Here is a 26,240-nt window from a genome sequence, read left to right as displayed (position 1 = left end):
GCATCACCATATTTTAACTAGCTAGGTAACAGTAACACCCACCGCTTAAAATTGTAGGAACCAATTTATTGAAGCTATAGCGACGTCGTATTTACATTAATTAAGGCACTGCATATCATGTGTGATATTTGACAGGCTGATTTATATATACCAAAGGGGACACAGGGTAACTTCTTTATTCAGTTATCAGCGGATTTTACTGTTAGATTGAATCTGAAAGTCAAACTAGCTTCTGGCTATAGTTTATGGACATCATCACTGCATCGGAGAATCTAATTTAGATGTACAAAATCAATCTATTATTAAGGATTAACATCCAATTCAAAAAAAAAAAAAAAAACCTAAATAATCAATTCGATCGAGTAATATTTAAAATTTCTTTATTTTTTCTTTTCTATCAGAAAGTATTTTTTGGTGGTTGAACGGTAGATGTTTATTCTTCTTTAACCAAGTATCTAAGGTTTAAAGCTCATCTTGAGCATGAAAATACTTTAAAATTTTGGACCAGCTACTCCATTTATTAAGATATCTACGATGTAACGAAAAATTAATCACTGAAGCGGTAAGAAAATATTCCAACTGTGAAACAAAAGTAGAAGAATGATATAAAGACTTGGGATTTCATATTGGAACGCAAAGGTATTTAAAACTAGAATATGTCATCCTTCAAAATCAGCTTTTCAACTGTCAATTCTTGAAAACATGTTATCGTAAGACGTAAACGGTTGATTAAATTGTTATTGCCAAAGCACGCCGCATCAATCTATTATGCTATAGAAGCAGCCTATTTTTTGTATTTGTTTTAACGTAAATTTCAGACAATTCGAAGGGATGAAATTCAAATCCTCAACAAAGCAAGTACGTTTGCTGACTAATGCCTTTTTTGACGATTCATTTATGGATTAACACACAAGATATGAGAAACAAAATAATTCATTCCAGACAGAGAACTCATCTGTGTCTCCGTTAACTTGATTGTTATTTCCTTGAGCAACAAACTCAACAAATGGGAATACATAACATAACTATAGTCTTTATTCATCGCATGAATGATAAGGCCTAAGGCCTTTGAAAGGCTAAAGTCACCAAGCATCTCCGAAATACAACAGCAAAACTCGGAGACCCACTAATGCTGCGAGTGGTAAAAAGCATGATGAGAGAAAAGAGCAGCTGTGCCTGTGACATGGGAACTGCTAGTGCATTTATTCAAAGAATCAGGAATTGAACACACCAATTTTCCTACATCAAAGTAAACTCAAGATTGAACAGCCCTGCAATATTGCCATTACAGTTTTGACTTAAAGATTTATGACGATGCTCTCAGATTTGACTTGAGTCCCTTCCAAAAATAAAACGCCTTGTCCAGTCTGATACAACTAATGCCCGTGTGCGCCAGCTAACTTGCTTGCTGTTCAAGGCAAACAAAAGCATTAATAATTCAGTATTCAGAATGTCTTAAGAGCAGTTTTAAGGATATAATAATGAGACCAAAAGGAACACACAACAATACCTTGCATAGACAGAATACCAAAGCCATTGAGTGCTATGACCAATTGAAACCCAATCACCAGGAAGCTGTGCAGCTGCCTGCTCTCCTCCCAGAGGAGCAAATTGACCTAAATGCTTGTACCTTGAGGCACAATCAACCATGCACTAATAAGTAAATCCTTCAACTATGGAGACCCTTTGATCATATTCATCAATGTATAAACATAAAGAGAATGATAAAAGAACTAAGAGCAAGTAAGCTAATATGATACCTGAAGGGTTTGAACCTATGGCGTCCTTCTCCCCTGAACCTGATAGGACCCTCTGGATTCTTTTCACACTCTTCCATCCGATTAAAGCACTTGGCAAGGTAGGTGCCTTGCTGAGATGCAACCTAATACGAGCGTGCCAAAAGAAACATAAGTCATGTCACCGAGGAGACATCATCAGATAGAAAGCCTACAGGCAACTAATTAACATGCCATGCACCTGTGCTGTAGCAGGAAGAAACTTCATTTGAGAATCCACTTTAGAAAGTGCAGTTTTTAGTTCTTCGATACTCAGCTCAATAGATTCCTTTGCAACATCTCCCTTGGCTTCTTTCAACAGATCAGCAATATCATTCATTTGTCTAGTCTTCAGATACAGTTCTACCTGAGGGTATCTCTCACAGATATCATCCAATACCTCTTGAAATTCTTTGACCGTGAGGGTTCCTGAGTTGTCTTTGTCCGCCTTCTTAAAGATTGCCGCAATATCTTCCTACAATGCCGAGAACGAAATTCACTATTAAAGAAAAAAAAGATTATTTGAAATTCAAATAATTGTCTTTCTCATACTAAAACACAAGTCCCAGATATTGAGTGAGTGCATCTTAATTTAGAATGCATTGACAGATTCACTTAACTTTAAAAAGAACAAATACAGCACAAATTTATTCAGCAAGATGAGTTTTAATAAAGACTTACTATGTCTATCACTCTACAAAAGAAAAATAGAGATTTTACTATTTCATCAAAATTATGTAGCTGTGTTACACACTTACACTAATGATGGAGAGAACAACAAAACTGTGAAGAAATGCCAAATGTAAACCTAGTATAATTGAATCCAATTACTCAGTCCATATCAATGGAATAGGCAAATGGCAATATACATACTATTAGTAGTGCTAAAGTGAATGAATAAATTATGGAGAAATAGTATGAGATACCATGACTTTTCGCTGGTTTATTGTAGCACAATCTCCAAGTGCATACACATTGTTGGTTCCCTCAACTCTCAACCATTCATCGGTAGCAACAGCACGCCTGTTAATCTGCTTAGAATGGTACGTGTCAAGTGAATAGTACTAAAACATATAAGCTTCAAGAGACAAGGTAAAAATCATAAATCAGAATAAATGTAATGTCAAATTTCCCAAACACAAACCTGGCCAATTTGTGTCATAAAATCTCTAATAAATGGACGAGTCCCAATGCCAGTTGACCAGACAGCCATTCCATATGGCATTGTAGTGATTTCTCCTCCATTTTTCATTTCTTTAGTCGAAATTTCTTTATCAGATACCTTCACAACCATGGATCCAGTTTTCACATCGATGCCATCTCTTCGGAACTTGTCCTCAGCAAAAGAAGTGATTCTTTTGTCAAACCTGAAAAATGAGCAAAAACACACATCACCTTTGATGAGAGTTTTATGGTCAGATTAGGTATTTAACAATGAATGCAACAACAACTTCATAACTTTTATGAGCATTGCCTACTTTATATGAAATAAACCTACCATTATTAAGGAACAAGAACCATTCTCATTGTCTATCTCTTCAAAGTTCAAATAACTATCTTAAATTCTTGTAGTTGTGTTGTGCTTCCAAGATTTTTACTATGTAAAACACAAGATTGTAAGCAGAATGTTATATATGTTTCCAATTGTTCCCTCTTAAACACTTCGGCTTGTCAACTTTTCAACCCAATGATTTCACATCCTACTCAACACTATTAGCTGGTTTCTTTGGGTCTAACATGTGCATATCAGGTACACTACAACACCTTCTATTGAACCATGTCATTATGTTACTAAAATCACATAAGTTATTACCAAATTTTAAACAAACAAAACCACCACCCACATATATAAAAATCCATGATTTAGTTCAATACTTCGGATGCCTACTCATAAAACGCAAATTGGATGGTAAGGCATTGTTCATCAATTTGCTAATAATGAAAGCAAAGGAATAATGAGAGTTAGATGCTCACATGCTCAAAATATGTTCCCCTGCCTCCAGAAGCGTAATCTTAACCAAATCTTTTATACCGGGATATAATTTAACCAAGTCTTCATTGACGAAGTCATGAAGAGAGGCTGCAAACTCCACCCCGGTCGGACCACCTCCGACAATAGCAAAATGAAGGATTCTCTTCTTCTCTTCCTCACTTACACTAGGCAAGCTTGCCCTCTCAAAGCAGTCAATAACTGTTCTTCTGATCTTCTGTGCATCTTCAACTTCCTGCACAGTGTAACCCACATCCATGAAAATATTAAAATATAAAATAATAAAAAAAAAAACACATGCATAAACAGAATCCAGTCACATTTTATACGTAAGAGCCATGGGACTTAATGGCTTTCAGTACGAGGTTAGAAAGGGACCAACCTTCAAGAAATGGCAATTCTCCACCACCCCGGGAGTATTGAATGTGTTTACATTTGCTCCCACGGCTATGATCAGGAAGTCATAGTCCACAACAAATTCATCTTTTTCATTCGAATTATTGCTTATACTTGATCGACAGTAAACTTTCCTGTTTGCTGCGTCAATCTTGAGACATTCTGCTTCACTGAAGTCTACTTTCACATTTTTCTGCTAGGAGGAAAACGTGAAAAAGCTGGCATTAAGCAGGTTTCTATACCAGTAACCTAATTATCAGAATATGTGTAAATTTATTCCAAGGTGATAATCGATGATTTGACATATTTGATTAAATTGTTTTTAACAGTTTTCAATTATCAATTTCATATGGAAACAATTGAATTGGACTTTCCACCTTATTCTAATAATAAATATCATCATCACACAAACATTGTCCTAATACAAGAGTGAAGTCAAATTACAGTGACAAGACCCTAACATAAGACCAAAGCGCTTTGTATTCATAATTTTATAATAATAATAGTAATAACTCTAGAAAGTTAAAACAATGTGTATAAACTTATATAGCAAATATGTATATACGCGTATGTACTTTTCTCAAGACTCTAGTGCTCGGTTTAGAAGAAGTATAGGGAGCCAATGGAGTATTTATACAATGTGTACAATGAGGGTTTAGGGATGTTCGATTCAGTAGGATATCAGATGTTTATTATCCTGATACCCGGATGATTATTCTAGATAGTATAAGTGTAATGTGTTTGAGAAATTAGTAGTATTTTACTCTAGATGTTCATTTTTTAACTCATATTGAGCTAAATAAATAGCCCATTGTACAAATACTCCATTGGCTCCCTAGCGAGATTCCTCGGTTTAACATAAGAATGTAAGATGAGTTGGCCAATCAAAACCGTTGACAGCCATTAGCTATTCTAAACAAATTTGCTCCCAATAGGACTGAATTAGTGAAATGGAATAATAGTAGTATCTTAAATACAATCATAATAATGATATTCGCACATAATCAGAAAAAGTATATACCTGAATTTTATATTAGTCGTGTATAAAAACTTATTAAAATTAAAGGTGAAAAATCAGGTGCAGTCGACTTCACGTAAAGTTGATAATTAACAATCGTTAGATAAAAATTTAGTCAAATTATCTAATGACTCTCAGTTATCAACAATGTAAAGTAGGCTATACTTGAGTTTCCACCTAAACTTAATTAACAAGTTATTACCTTCCTAAAGATGTTGCGAACGGGTTCAACGATGCTACGGGCCTCGACGGTGCCGCACGTGACACTAGGAAGCAAAGGCGTGAAGGCAAAATAGTTGCGAGGAGACACCACGTGGACCTCATATCTGGGATTCTCCAGATTCTTCAAGAAGCTCGTCCCTGCCCAACCTGTCCCCAGCACCACCACCTTCTTCTTCTCCTCCTTCACTACCGCCGCTTCCGATTGAGCTACCGCCTCGCCGTATGCCAAAAGTCCACCACCGCTGCATCATATACAACAAATACACTCTTCAGTATTCAACTCTTCATATTTTATAATTTGTGATCTGAATCTGACACATCTCAACTACATAATTCTTGCTTGTTAGATCTATTCACTCAATGTTTTAGTTTATTTTCCAATTTATAATTGCAAGGAATCTCAATAAGAGAGCATGGTTTGGTGCAGAGGATGGGAGTAGGACAACGGATCAGAGAATAATTAGCAAAATTGATTATGTTTAAATTAAAATCCGGCTTTGGTGAGTATATGTGGATCTACCTTGGAAGAGAAGAAACGTTGAATCCATGATAATAGAAATGAAAACGTCAAGTGGTAATAGGAATAAGCAAGAGAAGAGGGAAAAGGAAAATGGAAGGAAGTAGATGGAGAGGTACCTAACGGTGGTGCAGAGGAGTACAAGCTTGAAGTGGGAGTCGTAGCCATGGAAAGCTTTAGAAAGACGCTGGAAGAAAGTGAAAGTGCGCATTGTGGTTGTTTGGAGCAGCGAAGATCGGGGATTCCAAAATTCCGGGAAGTTGAAAAGCGAGAGGGGGATGTTCTGACGGGTACGTAATTACAAGAATGTGTGAGAGAGAATGGGGTCAACCGTCAAAGAGAACGAGGGAGGGAAAGAACCAGAGGAAGCTACCAAGCACAAAAATTGGAACTGCGTCTCTTCTAGGCTTTCGCCTTTTCTTTTCTTCTTCTCTTTTTTTTTTTCAGTCACGTTCTGACTTTTGACTCATTTGTAAAAAAAATTAAAAAAGTAAGAAAAATTTTAAGGGTGAGTCAAATTTAATTTTATTTACTAAATTAAAAAATAGTGAATTAAGGATAATCAAATAGTAATACTGTTTTATATTTTATAATTTCATTGTTCAATTATATTTCGCAAAAAAAAAAAAATTATTCCATTTTATCGAATCGCCCATGCAAAAATATTATTTTCTTTTATTAAGTGATTGGTCGATATCTAAACAAGTTCTGAATTAAAAAAATCTAGACGTTAAAATAATTTGATTTTTATTCACATCATTTTTTAAATTATATTATTTTATGAAAAAGTCTAGGGACCAGCAATTTTATTGTATTTTAGTCAGTATGTAACCAATAGAAAAAGGTGAGCCATTGGATGAAATCTCACACCAATCTCACATCATCAAATCATCATTGATAATTAGTTGATGGCTACCAATCACAAATGTTGCTGGTCCCCTAACATTGCTCTTATTTTATTATAAGGTCACTTATTATATGGCCGCCGAGGAAGGGTAGGACTTAGCAGCTAGTTTTTCCCTTATTGAAGTCGTTTGTGATGTGCTGGAAGCAGATTAGCAGAATAACGGCGGCACGCATAAAATGACGTGTTACTCCGTTTGTTTTTCATCCTCGTCGATTGGTAATAAGTAATAACGCATACAAACATAAAATGTTTTGTTTAACAGTTTAAGCCATTCGGTTGAAGATGGGATAGGATAACTGTGACCCTGACCAAAAATCTGAAAAAATTGCACATGCTTTTCTTTGGATGTCACATTTTGTTGGTGGTGGTCGTCATTATTAACTTAACTTTCCGTTTATATTAAAGGCAAAAATTGATATCCGTTTGTTTTTATATGAAATTAATATTTAAAAGTTAAATAATAATTTAATTAAATTTATTAAATTATTTATAAATTTTAATTATTAATTTTATATAAAAATAATTGTATATAAATTTTTATTTTAAATTTATATTGATTATATTTTATTTTTACATCAATTTTCACACCAAAATTAAAATAATAAGACTTTACGGTATTATTATTGTACTTTTTTTTATATTTATATTAGATATATACTAAAATTAATAATTAAACTAACTATCATAATAGATATATATTAAAATATAAAATATATATTAAAAATAAATTAAATTATATATATTTATATATAAATATATAGTAACTAATTTTAGTATATAAATAATATTTTTTATTTTTTTAATATCTCTTTAGTATTTTTCTTGAATAACAATTAACAACAATATTACCTCACCTTGCGTACAATATTGCACGATCAACGTGCTCTTTGGCAAATTTTATTCTGAAAAATGACAAACAACAGCTAGATTTGTTTCTATATTACTACCTATGCCTCTAAATACTCATCTACTAAACAAAATTATTCATATCTTTAGATCAATTTAATCGACAAATATCATTATTCTTCTTCATTTTTTTTAATGTATGCAAAATAACATTGGTTTCTGTTTTCTCCTAGACTCGTTCTGATGTTGTTTTCTTTTCTCATGTAGCTTAAATCCTACATATGCAACAACAAAAGCGATATTAGTAAGTTTTTCGTCTGCAAATCTTTCATTTATTTCTTCAAAAGAATTTATAAATGTCAGTTTAATTTTTATTCAGTGATTAATGGATATCACCCAATGGATTTTTTTTAAAAAAAAAAGAAAGAAAAAAAAGAGATAGAGAGAAGAGCTTATTAGGTGGAGGTTGCTATAAACTGAAGAATTTTCGCCGCCTAGGCAAACAAGGATGAATTAGTATTAGGTACTAAGCAATAATACTAACGAGTAACGACAACTATTTTATGGGGCCTGGCTGCTGAAATGATACACATTATGCATATCGTAATAAAAATTAATTGAGTGGAATAATAAGCTCATGATTTCTAGAAGAATGTGAGGTTGTTGGGTATAAACTATAAACTAAGTCAAACACTAGAAATAGAATACAGACTGTTCTCTAAACATCCCTAATCTTTACCACGTGCCTGGTGCCTTCTTTCTTTCTTAATTATCTTTGTTGGGTCTTAGAGCGTTATTTTTTTATTTTTGGCTTGTGGTCTTATATCTTTTATAGTTTTTGGATAAGTTGGATAAAAAAATATGGATCGAAATCAATTATCAAGACAAACAATATCTTGTACTTAACCTTTGATCCAACCCAAGCCCAAAAAAGGCCGAGCAACCCACCAAAAACCTGAAAATTACACGTATACCAAATACCATTGACATCCATGACGACAAAAAAAAAAAAAAAACCATCATTGACATCTGAATAAAAATACAGTTATTATCACTAACTTGAATCTCTAGTGATTAACTCACTAATCCCCTTAAACAAAGGTCGGAGTTTGAATCCTGTCATAATTTATAAAAAATTTTATTACGCTTATGTTAAAACCAATTGAAGCAAGTGTAATTTAATAAGAAATAAAATTTATCGTTAAATTATCTTTTTTATTATCATAACAAAAAAAATTATTATAGAAAATTATTTTTGTTAAATATACTTAGAACTATTTTTTTATTTTAAACACCTACCAAAATTACTAAAAATAGGATAAATATACAATCAAAAATGCTATTTATATATAAATACATGTGTGGTTTAATTTATTTTTAATGTGTATTTGTATTCTAAGTTTTTAACATGTATTTTATACTGGTGACTGACTTTAGTGACTAATTTTGATGTACATATAGCATTATTCATATACAATATATTGTCACAACAATGACAGATTTATTGACTCAAAATAATTTAAAATATTTGTTTATTTCAAGATAGATAATAACAATTTACTAAGAGAAAATAGGATATAATTTATACTTACCCTTTATGCATAAGTATCACAGTATATAAGTATTCATGATCCCTACGAAATGGAAGATAAGCTAAAAAGACCAAGAAAAAGATGCACCTACAACAGTCTTTATCGATGTTATTTCATCACATAATCTCTCAAATTAGAAATAAAAATAAGTACATAAGGAATATAATTTAAACATTAAGAAGACTCAACATGTGAATAATTATGATAAATTAACTTTTATGAAAAAGATAATAAAATTAATAATAAAAAAATAGGAACAAAATAAAAGAAATAAAAGAGATTGAGTACAATAACAAATAATAATATTTTATAGTTTATAAAAAAAATCAAAGGCTAAAAATAATGAATCATAAGAGAAAAAAATATATTATTGAATAGAAGAATAATCGATAAAAAATGAGATTCTCTTTTAACATATATGACTTTTTATAGTAAAAAGTTTATGAAATTTAGATATAGGTAAAATAAAAAAAAGAACATAAAATTTTTAATAAATTGAAGAAATATTCATAATCATATAATTAATTGATGATGTGCATATACCTATTAGATAATAAATTATTGTATTTGATATTAAAATAAAAAAAATATAAACAATGAATAAAAATAAAAAAATTTAAAATTAAAATATTGAATATCAAAAAAAAAAATAAAGAAAAAATTTTAATAAATAATGATTCGAACATTAACTTCACAATAAATTGAATCAAATAACATATATTTGAATTAATTAAATTAAATAATTGATATAACAAATTAATTATAATTGTTGGGTTAAATACAATAACTTAAATAAATAAAAAATATCTTATAAATATATTATGTAACAATTAAACCATTTTTAAAAATAATTAATCAAAATAAATAAAAAAAATACAAATTAAAATAAAATTAATTTATTTATTCCAGTCAAATCAAACAATTAATATAACTGATTAACTAAAATTAATTTTATCAAACAAAATATGGTATAATTTAATATTTTTTTCAATTAAATTAAATAAAAAATTAATTATGACTCTAAATATATAAGATGAAAAATTAATGTAAATTAAAATAAAATCAAATTATTTATTTTAGTCAAATCAAATCATTAATATGATTAATTAATTAATTAATGTATTTAAATAAAATAAATAAAATAAACCAAAAAATACTTTCAAAGATATATAAATATTCTTTGAAAATTTCTTTAAATAAAAGTTTACTCTTCCGAAAAAAAAAAGATTAAAATGAAGAGACTTAAATTATTTGTAAAAATTGTATTCTTTAAATTACTTTCTTGATACATATACATCATTCTTTAAATTTATTATGTATACATATCAATCCAAGCAAAATATTAATGTAATTCCAATTAACCTTTATGAGGTGGTATACTCTGTTCATATCTAAAGAAGTTCTCCGGGTCAACTCTGGTTTTGACCTGCACCAGTCTATCAAAATTTTCTCTAAAAAACTTGGCTCCGTAAATTCGAGCGGCATCGACGTTGGTTGTTCCATTGCTTGGACAGGCTCCAATATCTCTATCCCTGTAGTTAAAGAAAGCCTCCCTTGGCGATTTGGAAACAAAAGGAGTCATAAACTTATACATGGACCTTAACAAATTCAAGTTATGATTAGCGACACGTTCCTCATCTTGTAACCAAGTTATGTAGTACGAAATCTTGAACAAGTTTCCTGCTCTATGAGGAAACGGAGTAGCCCAAGTTGGAATCTCCCACATTCTTCCACCATAGGGGCTCCATTGCATAATAATTACCTCACTCTCGATGAGCTTGTTCCATATAGATTGCAACCCCTTTTTCGAAATAACGTTCTTCACAAAATCTGACTTGCTCTTGGAATAAGACTGAGCAGGGTCTTTTGCTTCGAATAACAACGCTTCTGCTGGGGTTCCGATTGGGTATTCTGAATAGAAAAGAGTGCTGTTCACCCAAGGCATTTCAACGCAATCACTTTCGGTTAATCCCAGTTCAGGAAAACTTTTTTTCATCAAACTCAAGAGTCTATCGGTTCGTCCCAAGAACTCGGCGATGAAGGTAACTTGAACCCTCTTGTGATGCACCTCGTGCTGGAGTCTGATGAAGAGATCCCTGTCGATCTTTGGTGCAACATGTTGCCACTTGTAAACAAGGTCCGTGACGCCTTGCTCCAAGGTCCTATTCACCTTGAACACCGTCACCAATGGAGGAACCTCCACCAGCTTCATCGTCCATGAGAGAATCACACCGAAACTGGCACCTCCACCTCCTCTAATGGCCCAGAATAGATCCTCCCCCATTGATTTTCTGTCAAGGATATTACCATTTACATCCACGATTTTTGCGTCGATGATGTTGTCCACGGAGAGGCCATATTTTCTCATGAGGTTGCCGTAGCCACCGCCGCTGAAGTGGCCGCCGGTGCCTACAGAAGGACAGACTCCGGCAGCGATGGCATGAACATGGCTGTTCCGTGCGACTTTATAATAAAGTTGGCCAAGTGTTGCACCAGCCTCAATCAAAGCGGTGCCGTTTCGGATGTTGACGTGAATAGATTTAAGAGTGTACAGGTCGAGAAGAACGAAGGGAACATCTGATATAAAGGAGAAGCCTTCGTAGTCATGGCCGCCGCTTCGGATTCTGAGCTGAAATTTGCTGGCTTTGGAGCATATAACCGCTGCCTGAACGTGAGATTCATGGAAAGCGGTTATGATGGCAATGGGTTCGGGTGTGTTTGGTCTATTGAACCTCTTGTTACGAATGTGGAGGTTGAGGATGTAAGAGAAGGATGAGTTGTCCCTAGTGTAAAGTGCTCCGGTGACGCTAACAGGAGCTAATGGGTTTTTCCATCTGTTGTTTGAGAGACAAGCGTGAAAGTAAGCATCTGGATTTGCATGTGAAACAGGAGACTGAAGAAGAAGAAGAAGAACAATGGTGAGTGCTAGCAGAGTTGAAAGGAGAGAAAATGGCAACGGTGATGATGATGTTGCCATTGGTGTTTCCGTGTTTGTTACTTGCTATGTTGTTAGCGTTGCATTCGGCATATATAATAATGTAAGTGTTATTGCATTCAATTCTTCAGATTCTTTGCTGGTCAATTAGTCATCGGAAAAATCTAGGTACATTTAAGAATTTTCCTTTAATGCGTTATGTCTTTGACTCGCGCAATAGGAATACGTAACAAATGGGTAGCTACAAAATTAAACTTAATACAAAATTCCGTTGGTCTTGGATCCAACGGATAAGAGAGAGTAATTTCAGGAGACCACTTACATATATACACCCAAAATAACTTTTTTTAAAGACTATACATGAAAATTTGATAAGTGTCATCACTTATATTTTGGTTCATTCAAACCGATTATTATGAAAAAATCAAATTTGTGAATAATTTGATTATTTTAAGCGTTTTTTTTACTTTCATAAACAACAATTTTTTGGACAAACACAATTGGGCTCGGATCGTTTATGCTTAAAAAAACCAATGAAGTGAGCTAAAATTAATCCATTATATCTAACAAAAAAAAAATCATTACACAATTGGAATTAATTATGATGCCCCTGAGAAACTGAGTGTTAACTAGACTCCAAAAATAGTGATGGACCTCGGACAAAACAGCATCACCGCCGGCGAAGATCCAGGCAAAGGCGAGGAAGCAGGCTAATGGAGGCAGAAGCTGGATGGAAAACGGCGAGGAGACAAGTCGCATATTGGAAAACGGAGTTCTCTCATCGCATCGTCGGGTCCCTCATCCAAATCGCTGCGTCGCCGGAGCACCAACACGGACAGAATTGTGGGAAGAAGACGAACTAAACTAAGCAAGAGAAGGAGAAGTGGCGATACGAAAAGGAGGAATGGGACCTAAGACGACCATTTGGGGCACGAGGAGCTGCAAGAGAGTAGAAGATGGATAGCATCTGCGATAAGGGAGAAGAACCGATCAACGGAACCAGCAACCAGCGCCTTTGGCTCGAGGAAGAAGAAGATCAATGCAGATCTTCTAGGTTGGGTGGGACCAGCTTCTGGTTGCGCAAAGGAGGTTGACGGCGGAGAAGAAGCTAACGGCGAGGAGGAAACTGACGCCGAGAGTCGAACCAAGAAGATGATAGCGACAAATCCGACGATCGGCAACAGGACCTATTGTTTCTGTCGCTGGCGACGACGAGAGCAGGAAAGCGGAGCGACTAAGTGCGAGACCGGAGACGGTGAGAGAGATTGGAACCGAGAGAACGACGAGAAGCTTGAATGCGACACGGGAGATAATGAGAGAGACTGGAGGCGAGAGCAGTGAGCCACAGTGAGAGAGATGATAGAGAGCTTCAGTGACAGAGTGACACTGACACTGAGGGAGGAGAAGGGGAGAGCTCAGGAAGGAATGCTAAACGACATCGTGTTTTGAAGGAAAAAAAAACAAAGATCTGACCAGTTTATATAAATCTGATCTAAATTATAAATTCAGACCGAATTCAGACCGAATATGTAAACCATCTAAATTTAACTAGGTCTAAAAAATACTACTAATTATATTATGACATCTCAACGACTTTTAAAAAAGATGTTTAGAGCATCTTTGTGGGAGTATTCCCCTTAATTTTAATATTTAAAAAATATGTTAGATAAATATTGAATAAGTTATATTTTTAGATAAAAATAAATATACAATTTTTCTTGATGTAAAATTGTTAATTAAAAATCGTTAAATAATTTAATATATTTGATTAAATTGTTATTTAACGATTTCAATTAAGAATTTTATATAAAAATAACTACATATAAATTTTTATTTTTTAATCAAATCTAATTAAGTTTTTTATTATCTTATGTCTTTTATTTTTTTTATTTTTTTAATTAAAATATTTTGTTATTAATACTTAAACTACTGGACCAATTTAGTTATAATTAGTTACCAAAATAACTTGGTCATACAATATATATTATCGTATTTTAAATATGAAAAATTTATAATGCTATTCAATTAAATTTATCTATTCAAAAGATATTTTAAATGGTCAATTCAAAAATTAATTTTTATAATATGGTAATATATAATTAGATATTTATGTAAATTTATTATTATTTTTGTTAGTGTATGAAATTAAATTAAAAAATAGATGTCATAAAACATAAAAGCAATCATAATTTTTTTTTTTAATTTGTAACGTTAACGTGTGTTCTTGTGGCACATATTAGTCAAATTCTAAAATTTAAAATAATAATAATAAAAAATAAATTTTTTTTATTATACTAAAAGCAACTCCAATATTAATTTACAATTCAATTTTATTTTAGGTCCAATAAAATACCACATTAATATTTATAGGATCATATGTCATAAATATTAATTTAAAACTAAATGTAAGATGTGTCACTGCTTAGTTTTAATTCGATTTTAATTTTATATTATGTGTAATTATTTCATCAAAATAACTATACAAATAGCAAAATTTTATTAATTTTTCGTCATAATATATATTCTCTGTCTAAACTTAAACTAATTTCATTTCATCTACACAAATTTCAATTATAAATTAGTTCTCTTGTAATTATAAAAAATAATAATCCAAAATTATTTCATTATAGATACGTTGTTCTAAGAATTATAATCAATTATATAATCAATTCTAAAAATAATATAATCAATTATATTATTTAGAGATATAAAAAAAATAAGTCTCTATAAAATTTTGATATTTTTAATTTTATGAATTAAATTAATCTTTCAAATATTATAAATTTATTAATTTTTGTTTATTTGTTATTTTATTAATACTTTTTATTAACGATCGATGATATGGAATAAATATATTCATGAAAATCTATTAATTTAAATAAATTCATTTGTGATGATTGGGACGAAACTGGCGCTAAGCGGAAACAAATGAGGCCACTCAGATAAAGACGCGTAAAACGTCTTTTTTTAAAGATGTTTTTATGTTGTGTTTTAATTGGTTTCTGTATAATTTATTCGGTGTTCCTCATCACATATTATTAAATTCCTCAAAAGATTTTCTTTCCAAAAACAATAAAAAATATTGAATTTAGACTAAAACAAAAAAGGTAATAGATTAACTATTAGATTTTTTTAAAAGATTATTTACATAAAAAAAATATATCACATTCATTATATACGGTAATTCATTATTTTAATCATATATAATTATTTTAAACCATGAAAACACCGTTTATTTTTAATTATATATGATTAAAAAATAATTAAATAAATATATTCGATAAAAAATTAATATTATTAAAAAATAAAATTAAAAATAAAGTTTATTTAAAATAAAATTAAAAATCATGATTTTTTTCTTTTTTCTAAAATTTATCTACGAGTAATTCTATAAATATTTTATGATGAATAAAAATATTAAACTCGTACTAAAATTTATTCTAATAAAATTTATTTTTATTCTACTAAACGTTAAATAAACTATTGAAAAGAATTTTGTTTTCTCCATTAGAGAAGAATGATAAACTTCCATACTTCTATTATGTTATGGCAATAATTTGGCCTGTTATTTTTTAATGTACATAATAATAATAATAATAATAATAATAATAATAATAATAATAATAATAATATAAAAAAAACAAGTATATCACAGTAGAAAAGGAAGTACGTCACCAAATAATTTATCATCCGAATTATATATGAATCAAATTGATAATATGAGGGCTAACACTACAAAAATCGATAACAAGGTTAGGGATTTACAAAACCTTTCTTAAGATTATAGAAAAAAACGTTTATATTTGTGTGATATATAAAACAATTATCATATTATTATTATTATTATTACATTATATATATATATATATATATAAAAGCAAAAAAAGTCCAACTGTTTTAAAGTAAAAATTTTTTTAATATTTAATTAAATGTTCTTGTATTTAGTACTTTTTTTTTTTTTGCACTTTCTCTTATTTAAAAATACAATCATTATAATTTTTTAGTTATTATTGCTAGGGGTGTTTATAGTGGGATATGGCTGAAATTTCGATCCAATCCGCACTAAACTTATTAGATCAAATTCGATATTCGCACTTTTTATGTTTGGATCAGATATCAAATATATCCATAAAATAAAAAATATTAAAAAATTTTATTTTTATAAAAAAAGTCAATAATTTTTTTTGTTTACTTTTTTAAACATATTTACTTCTATCTGATTAGAGTGTGGATCCGATTCGATCCAATCTGATCATCTTATAATACTTATTGGTTTCTGAAATTATGTTTATATTTCAATCCATAGTTGTAAAAACTGAACTGGATCGGTTGGTTCGACCGAAAAACTAATGAACCGTACTAGAATCGGAACCAGACTAGGTTTACTCCTTGGACCGTTTAAGGAATAAAATCGGTGTGAACCGATAAAAATTGGTGCAAACCGGTCTAACCAAACTGGTCTGTTTGAAAAATTTTTTAAAATGTCTCCACAAGGTCTCGAACAAAGAACCTTGGAGCAAAAGCAACCTCTACTTGCCACTTAGCCATTGCACTTCTAAGTATTGTATTTGACAAATACTAATTATATAGTATACATAAATATCTAATTTAATTTAATTTTTGTTTTTTCTATTTTTAAAATTAATTATATTTTAATTATATACCATTATTAATATAAATATAAATTTCACTAAAAATTTATTAATTTACTTGATCTATTTTATTGCTAGTATTGTGATTAAAGTTATTTGTTTTGGTGTTAGTGTTAAAATCTACTGATATTATAGTTAGATGATAGGCTTTGTGAATTAATTATTTTTTATTGTGTCAAAATAAGATACTATTATAGTATTAAAATTTTATGGTCTTTTTATATTAGTTATTTTTAGAAGTTGAGACTTGATTCTTCATAAAATGTTAGTGAAGATATGTATTTCAAATTTTAATTTTAAGTTTTTAACTATTTTATATTTTATAATTACGTGAGATCGGTTTTATCAGTTCAACTAGTGATTTATCGGTTGAACCAATAAACCAGTGAACCAGTAGCTTGACCGGTTCGATCACTGGTTCGGTTCTAACAACTATGTTTCAATCTAATTTCAAAAATTTCGATTTACTTAATTTAGTCTCCCAACTTAATAGTTATGACTCACATTGGTTCCTAATCTTATTTTTGTCACTGTCTCACAAAATTGTTAACGACATGCTGAGATGGACTAACGACTGCTACATTATACATTCTAGCGACTATTTGATGTGACAATTGAAATTTTTTTTACCTTATTTTTTTTTCAACTAAACACTTAAAACCCTAATATGAGTCACGGATACCTAAGTTAAAAAATCAAACTAAGTAAATTGAAACTTTAAAAATCAGATTAAAGCTTGAATATAATTTCAAAACAGAACTTTAACTTATGTAGTGATTAATTTAAATGAGAATCAAATAAATCAAAATTCAACATAATTTTTATCAATATTTTCAAATTCGAAATTTCTATACAAAAATTAACTAGAATTTGTCTTTAAATTAAAAATTTAATGAAATAGTGACTTTAATTATCTTAACCAATGTCCTAATTAATTACTTTTATTTCTTAAAAAAACTGTATATGAAAAAAAAATAATTAATTTGTCTATTTTAATAAATAGTTATTTTACTAAAATGAAAGAAACTATTTTTTTAAAATTTTTTAAGAACTAATTAATATTATATATATTTTGTTACACTACATTTAGTTATAAAAATTTTATTTATTTCTAATGCTTATATTAAAAATAAAAAGAAAATTTAAATTAGTGAATCTTAATCTATAATATAATAATAATATAGTAATTATTTTATATATTGTACGAATATAAATTAATTATTTTTTTATTTATAAAATTTTAAAAGGCTTAAGCTTGTTATATATATATATATTGATGAATGTGATATATTTTTTTATGTAAATAATCTTTTAAAAAAAATTTAATAGTTAATCTATTACCTTTTTTGTTTTAGTCCAAATTAAATATTTTTTATTGTTTTTGGAAAGAAAATCTTTTGAGGAATTTAATAATATGTGATAAGGAACACCGAATAAATTATACAGAAACCAATTAAAACACAACATAGAAACATCTTTAAAAAAAGACGTTTTAGGCGTCTTTCTGAGTGGCCTCCAATATGGTAGCACGCTCTTCAGTCGCACTAACCACCACAATATTTTTATTTTGGTAGTGGCGTTGGATCAAACCGCCGCGAAATTTTAACATAATTGCAATGCCCAAAATCGTCGTAATAATTGCTGCTGAATTTCTTTTTGTAATGGTTTTAGTTAACCGTTGTAAAAAAATTACTGTTATGTTATGTATCGAATTAACCGTTGTAAAAAAAATCATAGGATCCAGATAGGTTGGTCAAAATGGCGTAGTGCATCTGGTTTTATATGCGACAAAAAAGGGCCTTTAAAACTTAAGGCTATGTTTGGTTGGAAGGAAAGATATAGAGAGGAAGGAAATAGAAAGAAAAGAAAAGAAAGGAAAGAGATTGGGTGGATTTTTATTTTCTTTAGATGTGTTTGGATGGAAGGAAAATAAGAAGGAAAGAAATGTTATAAAAAGACAATTTTACCCCTATATTATAAAATATATTAAAAAAGTGAAGGGGTAGTATTGGAAGTAGAGAGAGAAACATTAGTTTTCTCTCCATTTTTTTCCTCTCTAATTTTTCTTCTCAACCAAACAAAAGAAAATAATCATTTTTCTTCCCATTTTCTTTCCTCCCTTTTCTTTCCTTCCATTTTCCTCTCAAACAAACATAGTGTAAAGGTAAATTCTATCGCACTGCTATAAGACCGGCTATCCTTTATGGTATGGAGTGTTGGGCGGCCAAAGGAAAGCACGAACATAAGTTGAGTGTGGCAAAGATGAAGATGCTGAAATGGATGAGTGGTCATACGCGATTGGATAAAATAAGGAACGAAGATATAAGGGAGACTGAGAGAGAGTTGGAGTAGCACCCATTGTGGAAAAGATGGTTGAATCGCGTCTCAAGTGGTTTGGACATGTGAGAAGAAGACCGACAGAACACCCAGTCAGGAGGGTGGATGAGATGGAAGATAGACAAGGGGTGAAAGGTAGAAAAAGACCTAAGAAAATCATCTATGAGGTGGTCAAACAAGATTTATATGTAAATAGTCTCTCTGTAGACATGATACATGATAGAGCACAATAACATCGTTTGATTCATGTAGCCGATCCTACTTAGTGGGAGAAAGTTTTAATTTGTTGTTATTGTTGTTGTTTGTTTGTATAGTATATGTGGGTGTGTGTATAACCAATAAAAAGAAAATACAAAATTTCCCTAACAAAAATAAAGTATAAAATTTAAGTGACTCAACATTTTGATGATCCAACTCACTGAATTAATGATTTTTGTGGATAAAGGATTAAAATGAAGAGACTTTAATTATTTGTAAAGACTTAATTCTTTTGAATGATTTTGTTGATATATATACTATTGTTTAAATTTATTATGAATGCAAATGGAAACTCAATTTCATATAAAATTAATAACCGGTAGTCGTTTGATATTAATTTAATCAAACTTTATTTAACGACTATCAACTATGAACAGCTGAATTTTCCCTAATACATATTAATCCAAGTAAAATATCCATTCAAATTCAGTTAATATTTGTGAGGTGGTATACTCTGTTCATATCTAAAGAAGTTCTCAGGGTCAACTTTGGTTTTGACCTGCACCAGTTTATCAAAATTCTCTCTGAAAAACTTGGCTCCATAAATTCGAGCGGCGTCAACGTTGGTTGTTCCATTGCTTGGATTGGCTCCAATATCTCTGTCCCTATAGTTAAGGTAAGCCTGTCTTGGCGATTTCGAAACGAATGGAGTCATAACCTTATACATGGACCTTAAAATATTCAAGTTATGATTAATGGTATCTTCTCCATCTTGATACCAAGTTATCATGTACTGAATCTGGAACAAGTTCCCTGATCTATGAGGAAACGGAGTAGCCGAAGCTGGAATGTCCCACATTCTTCCACCATAGGGGTTCCATTCCATGATCATTATCTCACTCTCGATGAACTGTTTCCATACAGATTGCAAACCCTCTTTTGAAATTACTTTCTGCACATAATCTGATTTGGCCTTAAAATAGGAGTCAGCAGGTCTTTTTGGTTCGTATAGCAACGCTTCTGCTACTGTTCCCATTGGCCATTCTGCAAAGAAGAGAGTGCTGTTGACCCAAGGCATTTCAAAGCAATCACTTTTGGTTAATCCCAGTTCTGGAAAACTTTTTTTCATCAAACTCAGAAGTCTATCGACTCGTCCCAGGAACTCGCAGACGAAGGAAACTCGAACCGTCTTTTGACGCACCTCGATCTGGAGTCTGATGAAAATATCCCTGTGGAGCTTCGGTGCAACATGTTGCCACTTGTAAACAAGATCCGAGCCGCCTTGTTCCAAGGTCCTGTTCAACCTGAACACCGTCACCACTGGAGGTACTTCCACCAGCTTCATCGTCCACGAGACAATCACACCGAAACTGGCACCTCCACCTCCTCTTATTGCCCAGAACAGATCCTCCCCCATTGATTTTCTGTCAAGGATATTACCATTTACATCCACGATTTTTGCATCAATTATATTGTCTACGGCGAGGCCGTATTTTCTCATGAGGTTGCCATAGCCACCGCCGCCGAAGTGGCCGCCGGTGCCGACGGACGGACAGATTCCGCCAGGAACGCCGTGAACGTGGCTGTTCCGCGCGACTTTGTAATAAAGCTGGCCAAGTGATGCGCCGGCCTCAACCAAAGCGGTGGCATTTTGAATATTGACGTGAATGGATTTAAAAGTGTACATGTCGAGAAGAACGAAGGGAACATCTGATACGTAGGAGTAGCCTTCGTAGTCATGGCCGCCGCTTCGGATTCTGAGCTGAAAGTTGCTGGCTTTGGAGCATACAACCGCCGCCTGAATGTGCGATTCGTGAAAAGGGGTTATGATGGCGATGGGTTTGGGTGTGTATGGTCTGTTGAACCTCTTGTTGCGGGTGTGGAGGCTGAGGATGTCCAAAAAGGATGAGTTGTCTCTGGTGTATAGTGCTCCGGTCACGCTAACAGGAGCTGATGGGTTTTTCCATCTCTTGTTTGAGAGACAAGTGTGAAAGTAAGCATCTGGGTTTGCATGTAAAACGGAAGATTGAAGAAGAAGAACAATGGTGGGTGCTAGCAGAGTTGAAAGGAGAAGAAATGACAATGATGATGATGATGATGTCACCATTATTGTTATGAAATGAAAGTGGTGTTTGTTACTTGCCGCATTGTTAGCGTTGCATTCAGTATATATAACAGAAAATAAATTTAAAAATGTTAAGTGTATATTAGAATATAAATATTTATTAAAAATAAATTAATATATATTTATATATTTTAATGATTGATTAGTGTTATTGTAGTTAATTGTTCAGATTCTTTGGTGGTCAATTAGTCATGGAAAAAGCTAGTCACATTTAAAAATTGTCCTTTCATGCATTATGTCTTTTGACTTATATATACAATAGGAATACATAACGAATGGATAGCCTCTGTCAAAAAAAAATAAAAATGAATGGATAGATTGAAAATTAAATTTATTACAAAAATCGGTTGGTCTTGGATCCAACAGATAAAAAAGTTTATTTTTAATAAATATTTTAAATAAAATTTAGTATCGCGATGGATTAGTCTTTGGCTTGTTAGGCTAAGGGATACCGTAGAAAACCAAAAAAAAAAAAAAGACAATTTACATAAATAAAACATTTAAAAAAAAACTTATTAGATTACAACTCTACAAAACATTAGACATAATTGTAACTTTTTTATTTACATATTTATATACCGTAGTTTACATTATTTCTATTAGTGTTTGGAAAGTAAATTAAAAAAATAAATGTTATAAAAACTTAAAAATAATCATAAATATTTAAAATTTATATTAGTATTTTGTAGGATTATATATCATAAATAATAATTTAAAATTAAATATGATATTTATTATTTTAATGTTTATTCTTAATTTAATTTAAATTTTATTAATTTTTTATTTAAGTAATACTTTATGCCTAAAGTGGTCGATTTCGTTTATCTATCCATTTCAATACAAATTTTAATTACAAATTAATTTACTTCTAATAAATATAAAGAATAATATTCTAAAAGTATTTTATTATAATTTTTTAAGAATTATAATTAATGTTAAAAAAATATTTTATTTAATATTTATTAATTATTATAATAATTAATAAATATTAAATAAAATAAATTTTTATTATTTTTGAGTAAGTTTTTTTATCGAACATTTTCGTCTATCGCATTGTAGGTTTGTCCACAACTGCTCATAATCGTCGTCAAAGTTTTTTCAATTCCATTAATTTGGTATTCGTGTGGTTTTATATATACATTAAATTCGGGGCAAAATACATCAATAAATCATATATACATTAATATTATCTGAATGTTCTAAATTAAAAAATACAACGTTAAAGTTCTAAAGCATGTTTCTATATAAATCGAATCCAATGAATTTAAATTAGGTGAAAAATGTTATTAATAAAAATCGAATCAAGTGGATTCGAATTAAGTGCATGGTTAAAATACAAATAAATCGAATGAATTGGCTTCGATTTATATGTTTGTTTCGTCTCCCATAATTTGAATCTAATGGATTCCATTTGTATGGACTTTGGCTATAAAGTTTTTGTTTTGAAAAATAATTTATTAAATTAGTTTTTAAAAGGTATTTTTTTTTTGAAAAAAAGAGCTCAACACAATAAGATAGAGCAAACAGAACTAGTCAACAACAACCAACATAACTACAAACAACACGAATACGATCCCCAAGTCATCTTCAGCATAGCTATCAACAACCAAAGGGATCCACACTACTCCACTCTTTAGCATTAATGACGGTCATGTTGATAATTTCTTCAACGCCTTTGCTTGTATTCTGGAATATCCTTCTATTCCTTTCCAGTCAAATGTTCTAGAGAATCGCACAGAAGCACCTCAACATCTGCTTTTAAATTTCCTTACTCATCGGTTCTTCTGTCCAACTTAGAAAGTGCTTTTTCATTGAACCCGGACAAGTCCATTGTAGGCCAAAGCTGAAATCCAAGCACTCCACACCTGCCAAGCAAAAGTACAGCCTAGAAACAAGTGATGTATATGTTCCATATCATTATTACATAACACACATGCACAATCTTCCTGAGTGATAATACCAAACCGACTTAGCCTTTCCTTTGTATTCACTCGGCCTATCAGCACAAACCAAGCAAACAGCTCCACTCTTTGTGGAACCAAGCCTTTCCAAATAGTCCTAGTAAAACTGAAACTGGTTACCTCCCCTGGGAGCAATTTCTCCTGTATCACCTACACACATGAGTTAGTTGAAAAAATACCTTGCCTATCAAATTTTCACACCACTCTATCATCTCTGTTATGCACTAGATTTACAGGTCTCAGGGCTTCATGCAATTGACTCAAAAGTTCCAACTCCCATTGAAAGAGCTCTCTCCTCTATTGAAAGTTCCAAATCCACTCAATCCCATCCCAAAACCTACAGTTCCCTACAACAGATCTCCCTTGGTTTGAAACAGAGAAGAGTCTCGAAAACCGATCCTTTAAAGGTCCACCAACAAGCCAAAGATAATTTTTAAATAAACTTTGAATTCCATTAGATCCGAATTATGGGAGACGAAGTTAATCCATTCAATTTATTTGCATTTTAACCATGCACTTAATTCGAATCCACTTGATTCGATTTTCATTCAACAACGTTTTTTACCTAATTCGAATCCATTGAATTCAATTTACTATGTATTTTATTAAATCGAATTTAATCAATTCGATTTATATAGAAATGTGATTTGAAACTTTGACGTTATATTTTTTATTTAAAATATTTAGATAATATTAATGTGTATTTAGTTTGTTAAAGTATTTTTTTGGTGACTAATTTATTAAGGTATTTTGTCCTTAAATTCGTGTTTCAAAGAAAATAAGAAACACAGATACTCCATATGTTTCTTCTTCTTAAGCTATTTTAATAGTTACTTTAAACTATTTTCTTGCGATTTGTCCTTATCTATTTAAGTCAATATACATGTCATTGTTTATTGGACTATAAAGTTTATAATGAAAAATCTCTCTTTTGTACAAAAAGGATAATAAACAACTATTAAATTTATGCTCTAAAGAATTTAAATTTGAGTTAGAAATGTCATTAAAGTAATAAATTTTATACTTATTTTCATAAATTAAATAATAATTTAATCAGGGGCTAAACTAAAATAAACTTTAAAGAAGAATAAAAATTAATTTTATAATAAAAAAATTAAATTAAATATTTTAGGAGACTAAATTAAAATTTTTATCTAATTAATAAAAAAAATTGAGATTTAGAAAGGGCTACTGTCCCCTTTCCTTATACGAGGCTTCACCTCTAAATTTAATTGATATAATATTTTAATTATTTTTTAAAATATATATTATATAAATATAATTAATTATTTTATATTGTATAATTATTTATTATTTTTTACGCTAAAAAAATTTAAATTTTAACTCTTATGTCATTTTAGAAGGCTAAATTTTAATTTATATTAATTTTTTCAATATCAAAAGTCCCAATAATTATTTTTTAGATACTAATGAGTCAAAGAATAATTTTTAATAAATTTTTAAAAATTTGTTATTATTTCGTTTTAAATTTCTAAGTTTATAAAAATATAAATCTTTTAAAATTTAAACTAAAACACAAAAGTTGATTTTTTTTTATATTTTATTTAAAACCAAATAGGGGATAATCCTAATTGGCATTTTTTCAATGTTAACTTTAAAATATATATAATTTAAAAATAAAAAATATCAATAATCTGATCAGTATAAATAGTAAATCAAATCAATTAGATTCGATTTACATGTATATGCTGTATGAATAGTAAATCGAATCAAGTTAATTCAATTTAATGTGTGCTTCCATTATGGTGTAAATCGAATCCACATTAAAAATATATAAATCGAATTTAATTGTTTTAATTTATATAAATTTGTCCATGTAATTTTGATCCTCAAATAAATTTGTTTGTGTAAAATGAACCAATATAATATGAGTATAATTAACATGTGTATTAAAAGGCACATATTAAAATTATTATTAATGAATATCACTACAAGAAACATGCTGAGTAGCGGCGATTTTTTGATAGATTTGCAACAATATTAAACCGCCGCAAAACAACATATCAGTCGTTACTTATGCATAATACAAGTTAATAAAACCATCATGTATGTTAAGCTGTACTTTCTCAATTGTTTGAAAATTGAGGAAAAAGCTAATGAAGTATAGATTAGGCATTCAAAGCAAAATCCTTTTGTTAACAATAAAAAACAGAAATGTACCCGGGAACAAAATTGTTGGCACAAACTTAAACTCCAATGTGATGTTTAAGACTCCTCTTGTATTTTTTGCTTCTTAAACTTCTTTATTTTCTGGGCAAAGTTTAAAGGTGATATTTTTTCATCGATAGCATCTTTCTTGAGTGTTGTTAGTTCTTCTTCACTTTCCCTCTTCTTTGCATTCATGTGCAATTTTTGAAGATAAGTAAAGCACAAATATATATATCTTCAAAAGTATACAAATAAGTTAGAAAATACAAACCTATTAGTATGGGATTGGAAATTAATTCAGAATCCAAATCCACATTAATTAAAAAAAATGGTAAGCATTTTCATCTAAAGAGCAAAGACTTACTTTTGAGGATTTTCATCTGATAGTTGTTGCCGTTCTTCTTGATTGAGAACCATTGAAAAAGAAAACATCCAGAAAATTAAAGTTATAATGCAGAGGCTGAAATTATGACCTTTTTATTTTTCAATGAAATATATTCCATTGAAAAATAAACTAATATAGCAGAATTTCAATATTTTTTTGTGAACATGAACATTCATCTAAAAAATCCTAAGCCACTTACATAGTAAAAAATACTC

At 30.5% G+C, this 26,240-nt stretch overlaps 3 protein-coding genes across 3 annotated transcripts; all 3 read right to left on the bottom strand.

Annotated features, from left to right (window-relative positions):
* Nucleotides 1-917: 917 nt before the first annotated feature.
* Nucleotides 918-6,381, bottom strand: LOC112728624 (external alternative NAD(P)H-ubiquinone oxidoreductase B3, mitochondrial). The gene is made up of 10 exons (XM_025778847.3): nt 6,038-6,381; nt 5,382-5,643; nt 4,148-4,354; nt 3,750-4,000; nt 2,920-3,142; nt 2,702-2,806; nt 1,978-2,250; nt 1,761-1,882; nt 1,511-1,630; nt 918-1,408 (listed from the first exon to the last, which is right to left on the bottom strand). Exons 1-10 carry the CDS (start codon nt 6,127-6,129, stop codon nt 1,321-1,323), a joined length of 1,743 nt encoding a protein of 580 aa, XP_025634632.1. The 5' UTR covers nt 6,130-6,381; the 3' UTR covers nt 918-1,320.
* Nucleotides 6,382-10,221: 3,840 nt separating this feature from the next.
* LOC112728623 (berberine bridge enzyme-like 17) lies at nt 10,222-12,245 on the bottom strand. The gene has a single exon (XM_025778846.3). It carries the CDS (start codon nt 12,238-12,240, stop codon nt 10,621-10,623), a length of 1,620 nt encoding a protein of 539 aa, XP_025634631.1. The 5' UTR covers nt 12,241-12,245; the 3' UTR covers nt 10,222-10,620.
* Nucleotides 12,246-19,771: 7,526 nt separating this feature from the next.
* LOC112728622 (berberine bridge enzyme-like 17) lies at nt 19,772-21,516 on the bottom strand. The gene has a single exon (XM_025778845.3). The coding sequence runs from the start codon at nt 21,490-21,492 to the stop codon at nt 19,876-19,878; it is 1,617 nt and encodes a 538-aa protein (XP_025634630.1). The 5' UTR covers nt 21,493-21,516; the 3' UTR covers nt 19,772-19,875.
* Nucleotides 21,517-26,240: the final 4,724 nt, after the last annotated feature.

The sequence above is a fragment of the Arachis hypogaea genome, chromosome 12, assembly GCF_003086295.3.
Source record: "Arachis hypogaea cultivar Tifrunner chromosome 12, arahy.Tifrunner.gnm2.J5K5, whole genome shotgun sequence".
NCBI classification, from domain to species: domain Eukaryota; kingdom Viridiplantae; phylum Streptophyta; class Magnoliopsida; order Fabales; family Fabaceae; genus Arachis; species Arachis hypogaea.
The sequence above is the reverse complement of the archived record's forward strand: the minus strand, read 5'-3'. Positions and strand labels throughout refer to the sequence as shown.